A 16,436-nucleotide genomic window follows, 5' to 3' on the forward strand; every position below is an offset into this window, starting at 1 on the left:
TGGAGATGGCTGAATACCTGCTTGACAATGGAGAGGCAGTAAATTAATTCCTTGTTTTGCTTTGCTTGGGTGCATGCCTTTTGCTTTACCTATTAAACTGTATCTCTGCTCATGAGCTGTCTCACTCTCACCCTTCCGATTCTCTCCCCCATCCCACTGGGGAGGGAGGGAGGGAGGGAGGGAGGGAGGGAGGGAGCAGCTGTGTGGTGTTCATCTGCTGGCTAGGGTTAAACCACAGCAATGAGAATAGGCAAGCAGCCTTGGACCGGCTGCTCATTCCCACAGGACACGTAGAAACACAGTGGCTGGAAGGAGAGGGCAGGTAAGTGTTCCAGCAGAGCTCTAAGCGTAGTAATTATAGGGGACTGACTGAAGTGCTGGTTTCCGTTAATGTTCCCTCAAGACCTGAGACAGAAATTGAAGGTCTGCTTTACTTAATATGAATAGGGAACATACCAAAGTGATAGTATTTAACTGAAAAGTAAAAAATGACTGAAACGACAAAGAAGTCTTGCAGTCTTAATTGAATAAAATGAATCCTTCCTGAGAGAGATGATAATAGCTGGAATATAGAGCAACCCCTTAAAAAGGCAGATAGATGAAACCTACTAGAACTTACTGGATCAAAAAGAAACTTGGGAGATAAGAATGAACACTGCTTTGATACAAGGATTGTTAAGTTCAAGTTGGCTTAAACAATAAAATTCTGATCCAGAGGTGTAAATATCAGAAACAAGGAGATAAAGATACACAAGCTGTGACAGCCAGCAAATTAGGGCATTACTTGGCACATGGAAAAGAAAATGCAAGAAATGCAGCAGTGTTTGCATGGGCTGGTCAGCACCTACAGAGCACGTACAATGTGGCTAAAGAAAAGGACCGCTGCAAAGCAAGCTGAAAAGTAGTATTTTTACTTCTACTTTCATCTCTCTGGTGGAATGGAACAGCTATGCCTAAATACAGGACTCTACTGTTAAGCAGTATTCTTTAGCATAGTTATAAAAGCTTCACCTTACGAAAATGCTACTTTCACTTGAATGGTAAAAGATCAAATTAATTTTACAGGAGTTTGAAGACATTTCCTAGCATTTAGGAAGCCATCAGTAAGGTAAAATCTAAAGATGAAACAAAGAAAATGACATACAATTCAGTTTGTTAGAAAAATTTCCTATGCTGTACAGCGGACAAAGCAAAACAAATAGGCAATGCAGGGGGTAATTAACTAGACTTGAAGAGTCAGAACAAAGGACAAAACATTCTGTACACAAAGCCAAAGAATTAGTAGCCTGCCAGAAAAGACTATCTATTGAAGACAAAAAAGTGTGTTTGTGTGGTGTAGGATCTGTCAGGGGAGAAAGAGGTCTGTGAACAACAGTGTTTCATCTGGAGAGAGTCCATTTCCTCAAATTGCTTTTTGGGTTACCCTACAGAAAGAATTTCCTGGGGGAATACAACAGAATAGCACAGCTGGGATAAAAGTTAACCTAGAAAAAAAAGATGTTTCACAGCAAGCCCGAGCTCATTCATCACCAACTTCCTTGCTTACTCAGACTGTAAAAGTACCCAGTTCCCTGCAAATAAGCACGTTTTTCTTGAAAATCATCAGCCTGAATTCTAAAATCATTGCCCTAAGAATGCTGCTTTGCAAGATGTACAGCTCAAATCCTGATAATCTGAGATGCTGACAGAAATGCTAAGAGGAGTCCTGGAGGTGAGACACATCTAGCATTAAGTTGTCTAGACAAAGATTCTGAGAAAGGTGCTGTTACAGCCCATTTGCAGTGGTGTGGTCAAAACAGGGTAACACATCACAGGTGCTTACGAAAACTGTGTCAATACACTCATACTGAGAGATACAACCGCATTATAATATAAAACCTGCAAGCCATTGATTTTGGGAAAGAAAGTACCACCTGAACCTCATCATATTGTAGTTTTATTAACAGAAAGGGCTCCTAAGGCCTTCCTCATCTAGAGAACACACCATATTTCCGCACTCTGTACCAGAGCCTAGGCTGGTAGGACCTGTCTCCAAAGCAATTTTCAGTCATTGCTGGGGGAGGGCTGCCACAGTACACTACAGCTCTATTCTGCCTCCTTGTCCCTCTGCTTGGTATTTTTTTATTTTGAGCCAAGGATGTGGAGGGGAAGCAGAGACCTAGATGTGGCACATCTGTGCTTTGCACTGTGGCAATTCTCCATTGAGAGCACACAGCCAGATGACAGCACTCTGCAGCAGCTGAGCAAAATCATTTCACGTGAGCTGTTTCTGGGCACAAATCTATATTAATTATCACTTTTGTCTAGCCTAGGACCAAGACAAATTTTCACACTTTCTAGTCAGCCAAAATAGACATAAAAATAAGTTCTCAAAAGTCTGCCCAGGTAGGTCGTGATTTCCTGTTCAAGCATTTCCGACTCAGATTAGTTCCTTCCTCTGTAGTTAGAGAATATTTACAACTTGTGACTTACAGCACATTACAAATATATGTGTATGTGTATAATATATTCCTCTCCTTCACACATTATTTCAGTCAGGGCTGAACCAGTGATTTCAAACCCAGACTTCTTTTCTCTTTAATGTTAAAGTTCACAGTCTGTGATAAGCTTGGTAAATCAAATTTACTCTCCACAGCATTTCTCTGAACTGCGAAAATAGTCATTGTGCTATTCATTTCCATCAAAAATAGCTATTTTTAATTTGGTGATGTGATTTCCTTTAAAGAACACTAAAACATAAATTATTCTAAGCAAAAATAAAAGGTTATCTGTCTTTAACACAAATCACATTTTTAACGTCTAAAGTCTCTGAAGTTGATACAGTGCTTAAATTCCTCAGATGAAAAATTTCTTAACATTGAAAAGCTTCTGAAGGACTTCTGTAACTGTGACTGGTTAAGATTTTGTATACTTTTCTGAGTCATCAAATATGGAAAAAAATATTTCCCTCTATACTGTCTCTGAGCAGACTACAAGTAATAGGATTAAATTACTAGTGCAATATCTATGGGATACATTTTGTAATTGTAAAAAATTTTTAGCCTAAAAGATAATATTTAGTGAAATACACTAAGTAAAATTAGGGGATGTATTTCTTCACATGTTCTTGTTACCTTTAGTGGCTTCCTATTTTGAGTATAGGACTGAAAGGCAGGAAAGCTGAAGTGATAGCCTAACCCTGTTGAAGTCAATCACAGTTTTAACATCTACTTCAGCAGGGTCAGAAACTCAGTCTTAGATCTGCTTCACACGTCTGCCCACTGACCTGGGTGAAAGACGGAAAATCTCATTTTCTTCTGTTGTTTTTTTTTTTTTAACCCTGGTTGGTACCAGTGTCTTTTGTGTGGACTGTAATTTCTGAGGTGGGCTTTCCCATGAGGATTTAAATACCTAGGACTCTCATCATCTGCAGAATAACAAATCCTAGTTTGCAAAGAAATACTACTACTACTACTACTACTACTACTACTACTACTACCCAAAAGGGGATATTATTGCATTTTAGAGAATGACTTGCCCTGAAGAGGCTACTGCTCCAAGACCTTAATTGAAATGTGGTGGACAGGGATTTTCTCCTGTATCAAGCACTAGGCAATGGTATAAGCTTCTTACGCTCACTCATACAGTCACTGAAACCTGTCTTATCAGATGAACCTGATGACAGCAATGCAGGCTGAGAGTACAGCTTCACAAACAAGTTACCAGAGCGGATGGTGTACTGTGAACTTGCTGTGTCTGTTGATTGTTATACAGCAACAGTCTGCATGCATGCTTTTGTCTGGAGCAAATATGAGATTATGTTGAGTTACCTTAGCTGTCAACAGAAAGTCACTTCTTGTTCATCTGCCCAACCTGCTGATGAAGACAGCCAAAAAACACCTCTAACAGAGATTTGTGTTCAAATCCTTTGTATGCCAGGTGAGTGTGGAACAGATTAAATTATTGGTAGGTCCTACCTCTCCCACAGACCAGAAATTTAGTTTTGGACATGGAGATTTCCTTTTGTTGAAGCTTACAATGCCATCATAAAAGTAATTGTTAAATTACAGTTTTTCAATTAGAAAAAAAGTGAAAAAACATGCACAAGCTCTAGTCTTGATCTCAGCAAATGTCTCAAAGTGTTATTGTCAAAGCGGTAAGTAAGAAAATATAGCTGACGGCATATGGGAAGCTCTTTTTTATGACTTTATCTAACATAAAGGAATAAAAGTAAGGCAATTTTGTAGTATCTATTTATATACAGTTTAGCTACACTTAAATTAAGCAAAATTAAAAATAGCAATAATAAAAATATTAATTAGTTCCCAAAGAGTGAATGGCTCCTTCTGTGCTTTGAATTCAGACAAGAAGTTTTTTTCCCCACCTCCAAATCCATATAACTTAGGTGGGTATCCTGCTGGGAACTCTAGTTAAATGATGGTTCTCACTGGGTGGCCATTCAAAGTTATTAACATATAGTAGAACCTCACAAATCCATCACCTAGCTTCTCAGAAAATCTCTTTGCAGTTCTCAGACATGGAAAATTCAAGCACTAGTCTCTCATATTATATTTTCACTAGAATATGTTTAGGTAATGTATTATCCTGCAAGCAATAATGAGTTAATTGCTTTTATAACCATGACTATTCACTTGGAGGAAAAAGAACCCCAAAGTGCAAGCTTTACATCGACAGATGCAAAGCAAGTATTACTATGTTTTTCAGATACTTCCTTAAACTTCATTTCTGCAGTAGCAACTGAAGAGTAATCTCATAGCAGGTGTGCTGACAAGTCTTAACTGCAATTAATTATGCTGTTCCCAGTCTTGTGCTTGCCTACTGCTTCTTAGCAGAGAGCAGGACTTAAAATTTCAGGCAGACTGAATCAACGCTACTTTTGAGTAAGTACTTTACTGCTGTGTTTTGTGTGGGTCTGGGCTGTGTGGAAACCTAAATTCACCTTGCTGTGATCCTGGGTCTTTCAGCTCTAGAAGCTTGCTTAAAGCATAGGGGGAAATATAAATCTGAACTTGTTCTAAACCAGCCTGGAATTCCTCTGCCATGTTGAATGAGTATGCAAGAGCAGAGATGATCTGCCTGTGCCTGATCTCACTTCCTTTCTCAGGAGACCTGCTGGAAACACCATACAGGAGCAATATAAAAACAATAAAAGTTTGGGGTCTTCCTGATATCCCAGGTAGTAAAGGACTCTACTGGGATGACTGATCAGAGGCCACCTCAAAACAGAACAGACTCAACACAGCAACTGAAACCTAACCCTAACCATAACCCCTAAACCTTACCCTAACCTGGAACACCTAGCCCCTAACACCTAACCCTAACACTCCAACCATAGGCCTAAACTCTAATGACTGTAACCATAATCTCAACAACTCTAAACCCTAACCGCAACCCTGACCTCCCGCCCCAACCTTAACTCCTAAGAGGAACCACTTTGGACTAAGGTTTCACTGCAGGCATGAGCAAGCACAAAAATTTGGACTAACCAAATGCTAACATACGGCCATGTCTTTCTTCACCTCCACTTCTGCAATATGGACAGCTCAATTAACATTGTAAGAAGGTTTCTGTAGTCCTTTTAAACTCTTAGTAATTTCCCATGACTCATAAGGAAAGTTTGGTGGTGCTGGACAGTAGGGAAGGTTTTCTTGATTAACCCCCAGCAGTCACAACTGGGAATACTTAAACCACTAGGCCTAGGTTCAGAGCCTGAAGGAAAAGATGCCTTATGAGGAAAGGAGTTGGAGGTTTGGTGAAATCAGAATGGAGTGCTTTCTGGAGCTGTCATCATTTATCTAGCTATGTTTTAATTGTGTTTGTGATTTACAGATCATTATATGGCAAAGATGGAAATATGGCTACAGATTTTCTTGACTTTCTTTCATTTCACCAAAAAGAAACTCTTAAGCAAAGAGCAGTACCCTAGCTGAACCATGCTTTGTCTTCTAGAATGATATATGCTTCAGATTTCGTAACAGAATTGTATCTGAACAGTGAACTTAGGTCCTGAACACAGGCTTAGGCATATTTAAGCAAGGGAGACATTGGTTTTATTCTCAAAGGAAGGACAAATCAAGACAAAAGGACAAATCGAGACACAACTGTGTGCATTTCTTACCTCAGCTTCTTCAGTAGGCCTGAGTTAGTCATGCTCCTTCATTCAAATAGTTTATTGTACCTTCTCTGAACCTTTTTCTCCCATTTCTTTTATCAGACAAGATACAGCCATTTCCCTCTCTTCCAATTCCCACCCCCTTAACCTCTTCATCCCCATCCTTCTTCTGCATCTACTTCCTCTTCTTTCTTTTGCTAGTTTCCCAGTGTTTTGTAATCCTTATTTCTGTTCCCTCATTCTTTCCTTTCATCCCAACTGGGAAAACTACCGGATGATTATTTTCCCTATGGGCAGACTGTCTTGAGCCTCACTGGAAAAGTATAGGAAATAGTGCAGCTCATCATTAGTAAATTTCACACATACAGCCTCTAGGAATGTGCTATCCATTTTGATGTAAAGCAGTGAGGTTTTAGCCTTCCTGAAAGACATACTAGCTGATAGCCATTTTGAATTAGCAGAAAAATTGCATATTTATGACCAACATCTATGGGTTTGCAATTTGCAAAATTTTTTGCATTGTATTGTATTTGCAATAGCCCATGTCACAAAAGTAGGGAGGAGATCATGACAACTAACAATGTCTTCTTTTTCGTTGGCCGCTATATCTGCATGATCACTCTCCTTGAAATCTTAATGTAGTTTATTTTATATTTTACTACGATAAAAAAGTGTGCCTGGATCAGAGAAGACTGCAGTGCATTAAACACAACAGTGTGTGCTCCTAAATTAAACATTCTACCTTGCTGTTATGCTGCAACTTCATCTGGGGACCTCTGCACTGGATAAATACCTTACTGCTCAAAAGAACGTAAAACAGAGAATATGGCTTCATTGGGATTTAGTGCCAATGCTTTCTAAGGAATTGCTGTAGCATTTCTTCTAAAGAAAAAGTTGTTCTCTCCCTATCACACACACAAAGAAATGACTGAGAGACTCTGGTAAGCTTTTTGCAGCTGTCTCCACATTACTGATCTTGTGGTGGTTTTGCAAGGGGATTGCAAACACTAAGTCATCACTGCACATTAGTCACAAAAGGAAAGGGAATACAGATTATGACCAGTTTTTTGTGTCTCTGAACATGAAGTGAAATTTAAGCACCATCAACCCAAATCTTGAGTCCTATACAGCGGAACAACTATACAAAAATGCAGTACATGGCATCATCTTTAATTCTGTTGCCTATAGAAAAGTTGTTACAGTATAAAGCTGATGCATTTGAAATGGTATTTGCAATACCAATAATGCTAAAAATGTAATACACGACTAAACTTTCACTACATTTGCAAGTAAATTATATTTCAGAGGGCATTTTAACAAAAGTATGCAGGGATGATGATAAAGACAAGCATAGAAGATACTCAAAAGTTTGGCTGTAAGAGTATTCCTGCAAAGTATTAGTGTTCCATGCACATTAACATTAAGCAAACAATAGGGATGACAGGTGTCTCTGCTTGAGCCATTGCTGAAAATGTTCAAGGATATTTCTATCTGTATGAAAACAGAGGTAAGTAGCAATACTTAAAATTTCTCAAAGAATCATTCATTGTTTTAACAAGTGTTTCTTTTTTACAAAAAACTTTGAATAATTTATACTATGAAACACATTGCATAGGACTAAACCAGAGTTAAAAGTGTTAAGTAAATGCAAGAATAAAGCATCAGCTATGCCGGTTTCTGAAACAGAAGCACGTGCAAACACATGACCTTTCCACAATATTGAGTATTCTGTTAAATGTTATTATATAGGAATCTGAAAGCTCTAGTCGCTGTAATTTGAGCAGATTTACATTAAAATTAAATATAAAAAATAATTAGAAGGGAGCTGAAAATGTTATGTCATCCATCCTTCTACCTTGAGTTAAGAATCCAAAGATTTGTGTAACTTGGTCATAAAGACATCCACCCGGTAATGGAAACATTACTGCTTCCCCAGTCAATCTCTTCTAGTGTTTCTCTACTCTCAGTAATAATGACAGAATTCAGTCAGAATGTATTTATGGGCACCCACACACAACATGAAATATTCTTAATGCAAAAAGGACTTTATATGGCAATATGTTTTAACAAATGTAAATGTTTCAAGTTTCTAGCTACTTTCTTCAGCATGAAATGCAGCCTTTCAAGAACTCTTTGCCTTAGGAACTAATTAGCACTCTGAAATTTGAAACACTTAAATGTATGATTATTTTTATTATTCACATTTTTGCTCCTCCAGTAGTCTTCATGAAAGAAATTTTACTGTCATTACCAGCTGCCATGAAATAGGACTCACTGAACATATTTCTGGGTTCACAGAGCTAAACCATTCCTGTAATTCATATAAAATAAACCATATTATTTGATACAAACTCTATTCATTATTTAAATATCACTAGTTTGTATGAGAAAGAGGAAATAATTTCAAAGCATAATTTAGATAGCTTGTTAAGAGTTATGAAGTGCTGTTGATGACACATTAAAGAAAGGTAATTAAAGGAGCTGGTGAACTCCTATATGAATGTTTAAGTTCTCTATACAGTAAACTCATTTTGTGTTATAATAAACTTTGTCATTTCAAATGATATGTACCCCCAGCTCAATTATGTTATATATATGCTACATACTATATGCATCTGCTTATTACTTGAGTATATCACAGAACTAGAGAGTAAGACTATTTTAGGAGGGGGAAACTCATTGGAACAGCTCTGAGAGAGGTCTTCCTCACTGTAGTCACAGCTGTAAGGCTATTTCTGAAATGCAGATCAGGGCTTATTTGAAAGAGCACTGAACAAGTTGGGAACTTGCCCTCCATCAACTTTTAAGCAGCTCTGGTGACTCCAGGACCCCGCTACACAGATAACCTCAGAGCTTAGAACAGCATGTGCAGAAGGTGAGGACAGTGAATCACTGCAGGATCAAATCGATGGAGACGATAGGTGGTGGAGTTGCCAGCAGCAGTCTTGAAGAACAGGTTAGGTGATACAGTCAGGTAAGTAAAGTGATAACCCAAATCCTGCCTTGTGACAGGGGATGCACTGGGTTACCTCTGAGGCACCATAGACCTCTCCTGACCCAGCAGTGTGTTTTCATGGCAGTAGAATGACAGGCATGAATTTTTAGGAAGATGGCAACCGATTATTAATGTGTGCTTTTGAGAATTGTTTTTTTTTCCATATTTTACTCAAGTGTAAACTGGCAGGTTTACATTTTAATAACTGAATAAAAGTTTTGGAGCCTTGATGGTTTAGAGCTTGTAGTTATAATATCAAATAGTTTCCTCAAGGGTGCGGGGAGCATCACAGAGCACATGCTTGAACTGCTGATGGTATTTAAAACCACACAGACATAAAAAACTCCCAAAAGTGTCTGCTTGCCTGGATGAGGCTGCTGTGGCTACTGGTACATAGGATCAGTTTGGAGTCAGGTTTTTTGGACCCTCTAGATGGTGGAGGTCTGTTTCAGTCAAGCTGGTTGCAAGTAGGCTAAGCACAGAGAGAAAAATGCACTTCTGGGCAAGGTGCCTCCCATGAGGTAGTCCCTGTGAAGCAGCAGGGGAGTTGGGTTTTAAGCTTCAGTGGGAAGGAAGCGCGGCACGAAGTGGGGAAGAAGATGAAGGCACACTGCTTTCTGAACATGCACATGACCTGGCACGAAACCAAAAGCTGCTGTGGCTAACTGATACTGCAAGCTGCCGTTGGTAGTTGTGGGTAGAACCCAGTAAAACCACCACTGAAGGTGGGTGAATTAGGGACCCTCTGCACACATTTTCAGTATCTGTTGCTGATGACCCCATCTAACTATAAAAATAATCTAATATACAAAAGTAGTATAATGTATTAAAAAAGAGTACTACAGATGTTCAACAGGTCTAACAAGAAGAGTGAAGGAATCCTAACTTTGAAACTGAACAAGTGATGCATTTTTTACAATGGTAATTAATAGGGTTTTGCATTGAACCCACCTTTGTTCTAGAAGAGACTGTCTGACATGAACGTACCAAGTGAAATCTGAAGTTCACGCTCACAGATGGAACAGGGTTTCCTCCTGTTCCTGCTGCTGCTGTTTAGAGGTCACTTTCTAAGACTAGGTTATCAGAGCCACAGCAGAGAAGAGCACAGAAATCACAGCTTGAGCTGGCGTGTCTGGAAGGAAACTGCGGTTTCCATTCCATTGAGGCTGAATTAAATCTTTCCTATTAAACAAAATTGAGTTTTAGGACATAACTGTTACCAGCCCTGATATTCTCCAGGATTTCTCTAACCTTTCTTCACTTTTAATGCCTATGAGGGAATACTTTCTCAGGAGAGAAGTACGGTAAGTATGAAGCTTATCTGCAAATTTGCCTGCACCTTGCCGTGAAAGCTCTGTACCACGCGGCTGTAGAGCCTGCCTACCAGAGCAAACAGACGCAGGGAAGGTTCTGTCACCCACACTGCATTTGTCACACACACCCTAGTCCCCGTGGGAGCAGAGCGCTGCCGGGAGCCCGAGCTGCTCCGCACCTGCGAACCGACGGGCTGCGGGCGGGTAGCGGTCACGCGGGGTCAGGGTCGCCCGGGACCTCCTGGTCACTCCGAAGGGGACAAAGCAACACTGCGCGAAGCGGGTACGGCACTGTGCGTCACACGTTGTAAAGTTTCTGTTTTGCTTTGGGCTTCGGAGTTCTCTTTGTGCATTTCGGAGAAATGGTCGCAGCAGAAGCAGGAAAGTACCGACCATGCTGTGACCGTGTCGACTGATGGAAGAGGCGGCGTGGCGCGGCGGGGGGCCACGGGGGGGTGGGGCCACCCCCCCAGCCGTGGGGGCAGCGGCCCTGCCCCCCTCCTTCCCCCCGCCAGCATTCTCCCGCAGCAGGTCTCCCGACGGTGCTCTGAGGCTGGGGGAAACCTGCCGTGCCCCTTCCAAGTTCCAACCGCCCACCGACGGGGGGGGGGGGGGGGGGGAATAATAAAAAAAAACCCGAATTAACCAAACCAAATCAACCAAATTAACCAAATCCTTCTCTTCCCAGGAAGGGAGCGCGCCGTTTCCCTTCAGTGGCAGCGCGCTCGCGGGCTTTCCCCCAAACTTTGTGACACCCGGCAGGCGCCGGGGTACAGCGCGCCCCCGGGGGAGAAGGCGCCCCCCCCGAACACAGCGGGGGCAGAGGGGGCGCCCCCAGCCTGGGCCCGGCGAGTGCCGCTCGCGCGCTGCGCGCCCCCACGCCGCCGGCTCTGCGCGCTGCCGGCGGTCGCGGCCCGGCGCCAGGTGCCGCCCCCGCGCGGCGCCCATTGGCCGCGCGCCGCCCGCCACCGCCCCGCTGCGAGGAGGGAGGTGCCAGCGTCGCCCCTGGGCCGTCGGCACCGCCACGATCGCAACGGGGCTGCAGCGGGGCCGGGGCCGGAGCGGAGCAGCGGCGGCAGGAGCGCGGCGCGGCGCGGCTGGGCTCGGCGGGCGCGCAGCGGCGGCGCCACGGACTTGCTCCCCCGGCCGAGGGGCAGGGCCGCCGCCTGCGAACCGAGCGGGCAGGGGCGGACAGGGTGAAAGACGGACAAACTCAACGACAAACAACCCCCGGCGTCTGCACCCGCCTGACTTTTTTTTTTTTTTTTAATTATTTCGAAAGAAGAAATTTACAGTGTTTTTGGCAATTTGTGCCGCGTGTGGAGTTGTTTTCTGCACACCCCTGACAAACAAAGGAAAAGGGGGAGGGGGACCGCGTTTCGCAGAAGACATGCGTTCCGTCAGGAAGAGGTGGACTGTGTGCACGATCAGTCTCCTCCTCATCTTTTACAAGACGAAAGAAATAGCGCGGACGGAGGAGCGCCAGGAGGCACCTCTCGCCGGGTAATTGCGGGGAGGCGCGCCGGGAGGGCTTCTCGGGGTGGGGGGGGGGGGGGAGCGGCGGGGCGGTGTCGCTGCTCGAGGTCTTCTCCGCAGCCCCACCCGGGTCTTCGAGCCCCCCAGGCCGTGACCCCGCTCCCCTGCGGTGCTATCGCGGCTTGGAGCTCTCGGTGCTCGGCGGGGGGAGGGGTACCGCTGCGGGACGGGTTACGCGCGGGTTTCGGCTGGCGAAGCTCCGCGGCTGCGGGCGTGGGGCGAGGGGAACGGGGGCGGGCGGGGGGGTGCCCGGGGACTGGGTCGCGGCCGGTGCTGCTACCCCCCAGCGCCGGCAGCGGGGCGGGCGGGGGAGGTTGGGCTGCCCGCGGGCGGCGGGATGGTGCGTGCTGCAGCCGGCTTCCTTCTTTAGGAGCCCGGGGGAGGCCGGCCCGCCCGGGGTGCGCTGCCGCTGGCAGCTCCAGAGAGCCCTGCCTCCGTCCTCGAAGTTTGCCCGAGAGCTGCCCTTAACTTCGGTGCGCCTCGGGGATCCGAGAGTGTGCAGGGCATCCCCCTTCGCTCCAAGGCTCCTCCGCTGGGAACTCTTGTCCCTCGGCTGCGACCTCCCGTTACGTATTTTCCCGCTCCTGCCGGTCTTCGGTTGGAAATAAAAGGCAGAAAGCCCCTTGCCCTTCTTCTGTTTGCACCTTAGCTTTCTCTTTCTTGCACATTGTGTTTGTATACGTGCATGCCTGTATGCCTTATTTTTCTCCCAACTTGCAGCTATCCCGTGAAGGTGTTGGGTTTTCAGCCAAGCCTATTTCTCCTTGGAGGAGTGTAATGTTTTGTTTTCACAGGAGGGATGCATAAATTCCGTGGTGGCGTAGTGAAATCAGCAGAGTCTGGGAGAGGGCTCAAACTTTCTGTTCTTGTGCAGATTGACTGGGGGCAGAGGCGTTCACAGCAGTTTCTCGTCCTGTGGTGTAAGCCCTTGCCTTAATTTGAGGAGGAGGCATAAGGAGGCCGTAAGTGCCTGGAGGAAGCTGGGGCAGTTACAACCTACTTAGACCGCAGTCCCCAGAGTTCAAGGCAGAAGGGGCATCCCCTCTTCCCCTGGCAGCTGGGTGCTGCTGGGCAGCGGTGGCCTCTCTCCTGCCTGTCTGCATGTTTAATGATGTGGTGTTTGTTTCCCTTGGTATTAAAGATTTTCCCAACTTGCTGGTAACTCTCCCTCTTGTTCAGCCCTGGTGTAAGCCCAGTTTCTGCGAAGATGCTGTATGAGATGTACAGAAGTTTGCAATTTTTGGGTTGGAGGTGTGCAAAAATAAATGTGAAAACAGATGTGTGAGGGAGAGTCAGCATTAAGGATACCCATGTTTCTTATGTACTCCTTCCTGTCAGACTAGAGGTAGTTTCTAAAATGATTCGGAAGTTAGTCACTAGGTAGAGTCCATTTATATTTGCAAAAAGAAAGCCCCTTCCAGCTTACGATACATTGTTTGACACTGTTTCAGAGGTGTTAAAATAAACTGACGATTTAATACTACATGAAGGAAAATAAGTGTATTTAGTAATAAATACTTATGTCCTTAATAACACTGTAAAATACAGCTGTGATGTATTTCTGCCAGGTCATTTAGTGATATCTCTACTTCTTTGGTATCAGTGAGACCTCTTGTGCAATATGGTGCTACTCACTTTGGCTGAGGATATTGGAATATTTTCTTTTTCCTGCCTGTCATCTCGTCCATTACTGTGTGAAGCAGTAATGAAAAAAACCAATGTGTACTACTAGTATCTGCTGTCACTATTCATGTTATGCTTGCCTTTCTCCTGGGCTCATGCCATTTGGTTATTTTTGACTGGCCATGTGAGCAAGCAAAGTCAGTTTTCCGTGGTTTACTTCCAGCAGTACCAGTAATATAGAACTGTGAACTTGCAAAGTGGCCCATTTTATGGCTGTTAGTGACACCGCAGGTAAATACCAGGCGTTCCAAAATGGAGTGTGTGCAGTTCTAAAGTATGTGATAAACCTTACATAGGCTGTGTTCTTATAACAAAGTTTGCTAGGACAGTAATTGCAAAAGCATGACCTTCTTTAACTAGAGAGTAATGTCCTTTTAAAGGTTAAGCAACTAATGAAACACACATGTGAAATGCAGTGTTTCTTAAACAGTGTTACTTTCTACTGATATGGAATATGCGTGAAGACAGTTATTTATACTTAATGAATTGTCTTCAGGAGAAGAGATGGTCTTACTAGCACTGCCTTGGTGACCAAACAGGAAGGTAATTCAGAGTGAGGCTTGATATTGTCAGCTACAAGTTGCTGTCACACTGTGGCAGTTGTTTCATTTACCTTGGATAGGATTTTCAGTGATTCTAGAAGATACAAAGTAGCCCATATCTATTTCACAGTTGGTTGCACAATGAAGAATTTTCTGGAGTAAATTTAGCTTTTTATGTCTTAGTTTATTTGATGTTACTTTAAGTGAAAATTAAATAAAACAATACCAATAAAGGGAAGAGGAGCATGTAAGTGAGCACGTCTGTGTTCATAACAGAACTTTAACACAAAGTGCCAAGGACTGTCTTTTTGCTCATGAGGACATGATTTAACATGTACTGTTCCATCTCTGTACCTCACTGCAGATGTAAATTGTGACCATGGAAGACAAGGACAATTCAAATGCTGCAGTGCTTTAGGTGTTGGCAACATATTTTGTTGCCAGGTTTTGTCAGCTGTGTCACTGTTAAATTGTCTACTGGATAATGTTTAACCTAGCATAAACTGGAGACATCTCTGAAGTACTTTTAGGCTGAGTACTTTACCTGGATGTATTTTGGTAATTTTCCTTTAGATGCATACACTCTATGCATCTAGAAAAGGTTTGCAGGAAAATGTGTAATACATAAATCTACAACCATCATGGAAAATTTGTAAGAATAAAACATTTTAAGATAGCAAAAAATATTAACTATATTCTGGTTATTGGATTTAGGGACTTAATGCAGCAAGCATCCTCCCGTGCCCTCACCTTAGTGTGATTTGGATAATTTGCATACAGGCGGTGCTCGATTGCTTGAGGTTGTAAGTTTTTCGGTAGGTGGCAGCCTTAGCTATTAGTCAGTGTGGAGTCGGTGCTGCAGTGTGTTGGGTGAGAAGGGATGAGGGAGGGAGAGCGTTGTTAGTAACGGTGGATTGTTTTTGATGAAGTGTATAATACTGGTGTATTAGTTACAGGGGCTTTTGCAATCATAGAGCTTTTTGCAAGTGACTACAGTTGCCAGTTTTGTTAATTTAGTGTAATTGGTGTCCCATTGCAGGTTAGTTTGAGTTTAGTCTGCTATATGATTTACCAAATAATAATACTTACCATACATATATATATACACACACACGTACACAGCACTAAGGTTGCTGGAGCTCTTGCTAAGGGCTGGGATCCAATTGTTTTAAGAGCTTGCAGCCACAGGAAAACAAGCGAGTCCGTAGAACGCTTACAGTCTCACATCTTTTCCATTTTGTTGGTCGAATGACTAGTGGTCAAAAGTTCTGTTTGCAAGCTAAGTAAAGCTGTTGCTATTGGCAGTACTTCAGAGCATGCTTATTTAACAGATAAAGAGATTTCTATTTGTATGTACTCCTGGATACAAGACATGCAGCATGGTAGAATGTTACTATATCAACAGTGTTGAAATAGTTATGATTAACAGCTATGTTTGAACGCAGCTGAACGTTTCTTTGGCACCTAAATGGAACATTATGGAAGATAATAAGAACATACAGAGATGAAACTAGATTTTAGACCTATCACCTTAAGTTGTGCTTGCAGTGTTATAGCTTCTCTGTCACATTTGTGTGACCCTGTTGGGTAATATCATTGTGACTGGTAACATTATGATACCTCATGAGATGTTCATTGGTCATCATTCACAGCATACTATATTTTTCTGTTTTTTAATGCTACCTTACCAAAACTTATGACTATGGTAAGATTGACAAGAAGGATAAGACAACTCGGGTTGTTCTGATATGTGCATACACAAGTTTCAGGAAGTCCTGAGCAAATTTCGTGTTCTGCGTGCTGTTAAAATATAGAATTCCTTTCATGAAAGTCCTGTAGTATCAATAGGAGGCAAAGGGAGTCTGTTGGGCCATTATGGTAGAACATGAGCAATTGCTGGGTGAGGGCTAGAAAGTTAACCCTTAATTCTTAGTTTAGTACTGGAAATTTGGAACATAGAAATGCAGAAACTGCCTTACAAACATACTGGAGTTTGAACCAGGTTCAGAATTTGCAGTTTATTATAATTTTTTGTATGGTTGTTTCATTAGAAATGTAAACATATTTAAGCTTTTAAATGGTGTATTCAAGTATCACATATAGGTGTGCCATAGATTCCTCACGGGTACAGTTTATTTGCTTTGGCAAGCAGAGACGTTTGCTTCTTTTTGTTTACAATAAAAGGATATATCACTGGTACTTGTGATTTAAATTACTTACGTAGCCTTGATATAATTGTGTGTTTTCTATATTGC

At 42.8% G+C, this 16,436-nt stretch overlaps 1 protein-coding gene across 1 annotated transcript in view; it reads left to right on the forward strand.

The window, feature by feature from the left end:
* Positions 1-11,423: 11,423 nt before the first annotated feature.
* The window catches only part of ST8SIA4 (ST8 alpha-N-acetyl-neuraminide alpha-2,8-sialyltransferase 4), a 55,498-nt gene continuing 50,485 nt past the window's right edge, over positions 11,424-16,436 (forward strand). Inside the window, exon 1 of the mRNA XM_005232819.4 lies at positions 11,424-11,923. Coding sequence (XP_005232876.1) covers positions 11,811-11,923 — 113 coding nt within the window. The 5' untranslated portion in view covers positions 11,424-11,810. The remainder of the gene's footprint in view (positions 11,924-16,436) is intronic.

Source organism: Falco peregrinus, chromosome Z, assembly GCF_023634155.1.
Source record: "Falco peregrinus isolate bFalPer1 chromosome Z, bFalPer1.pri, whole genome shotgun sequence".
In the NCBI taxonomy this organism is placed as follows: domain Eukaryota; kingdom Metazoa; phylum Chordata; class Aves; order Falconiformes; family Falconidae; genus Falco; species Falco peregrinus.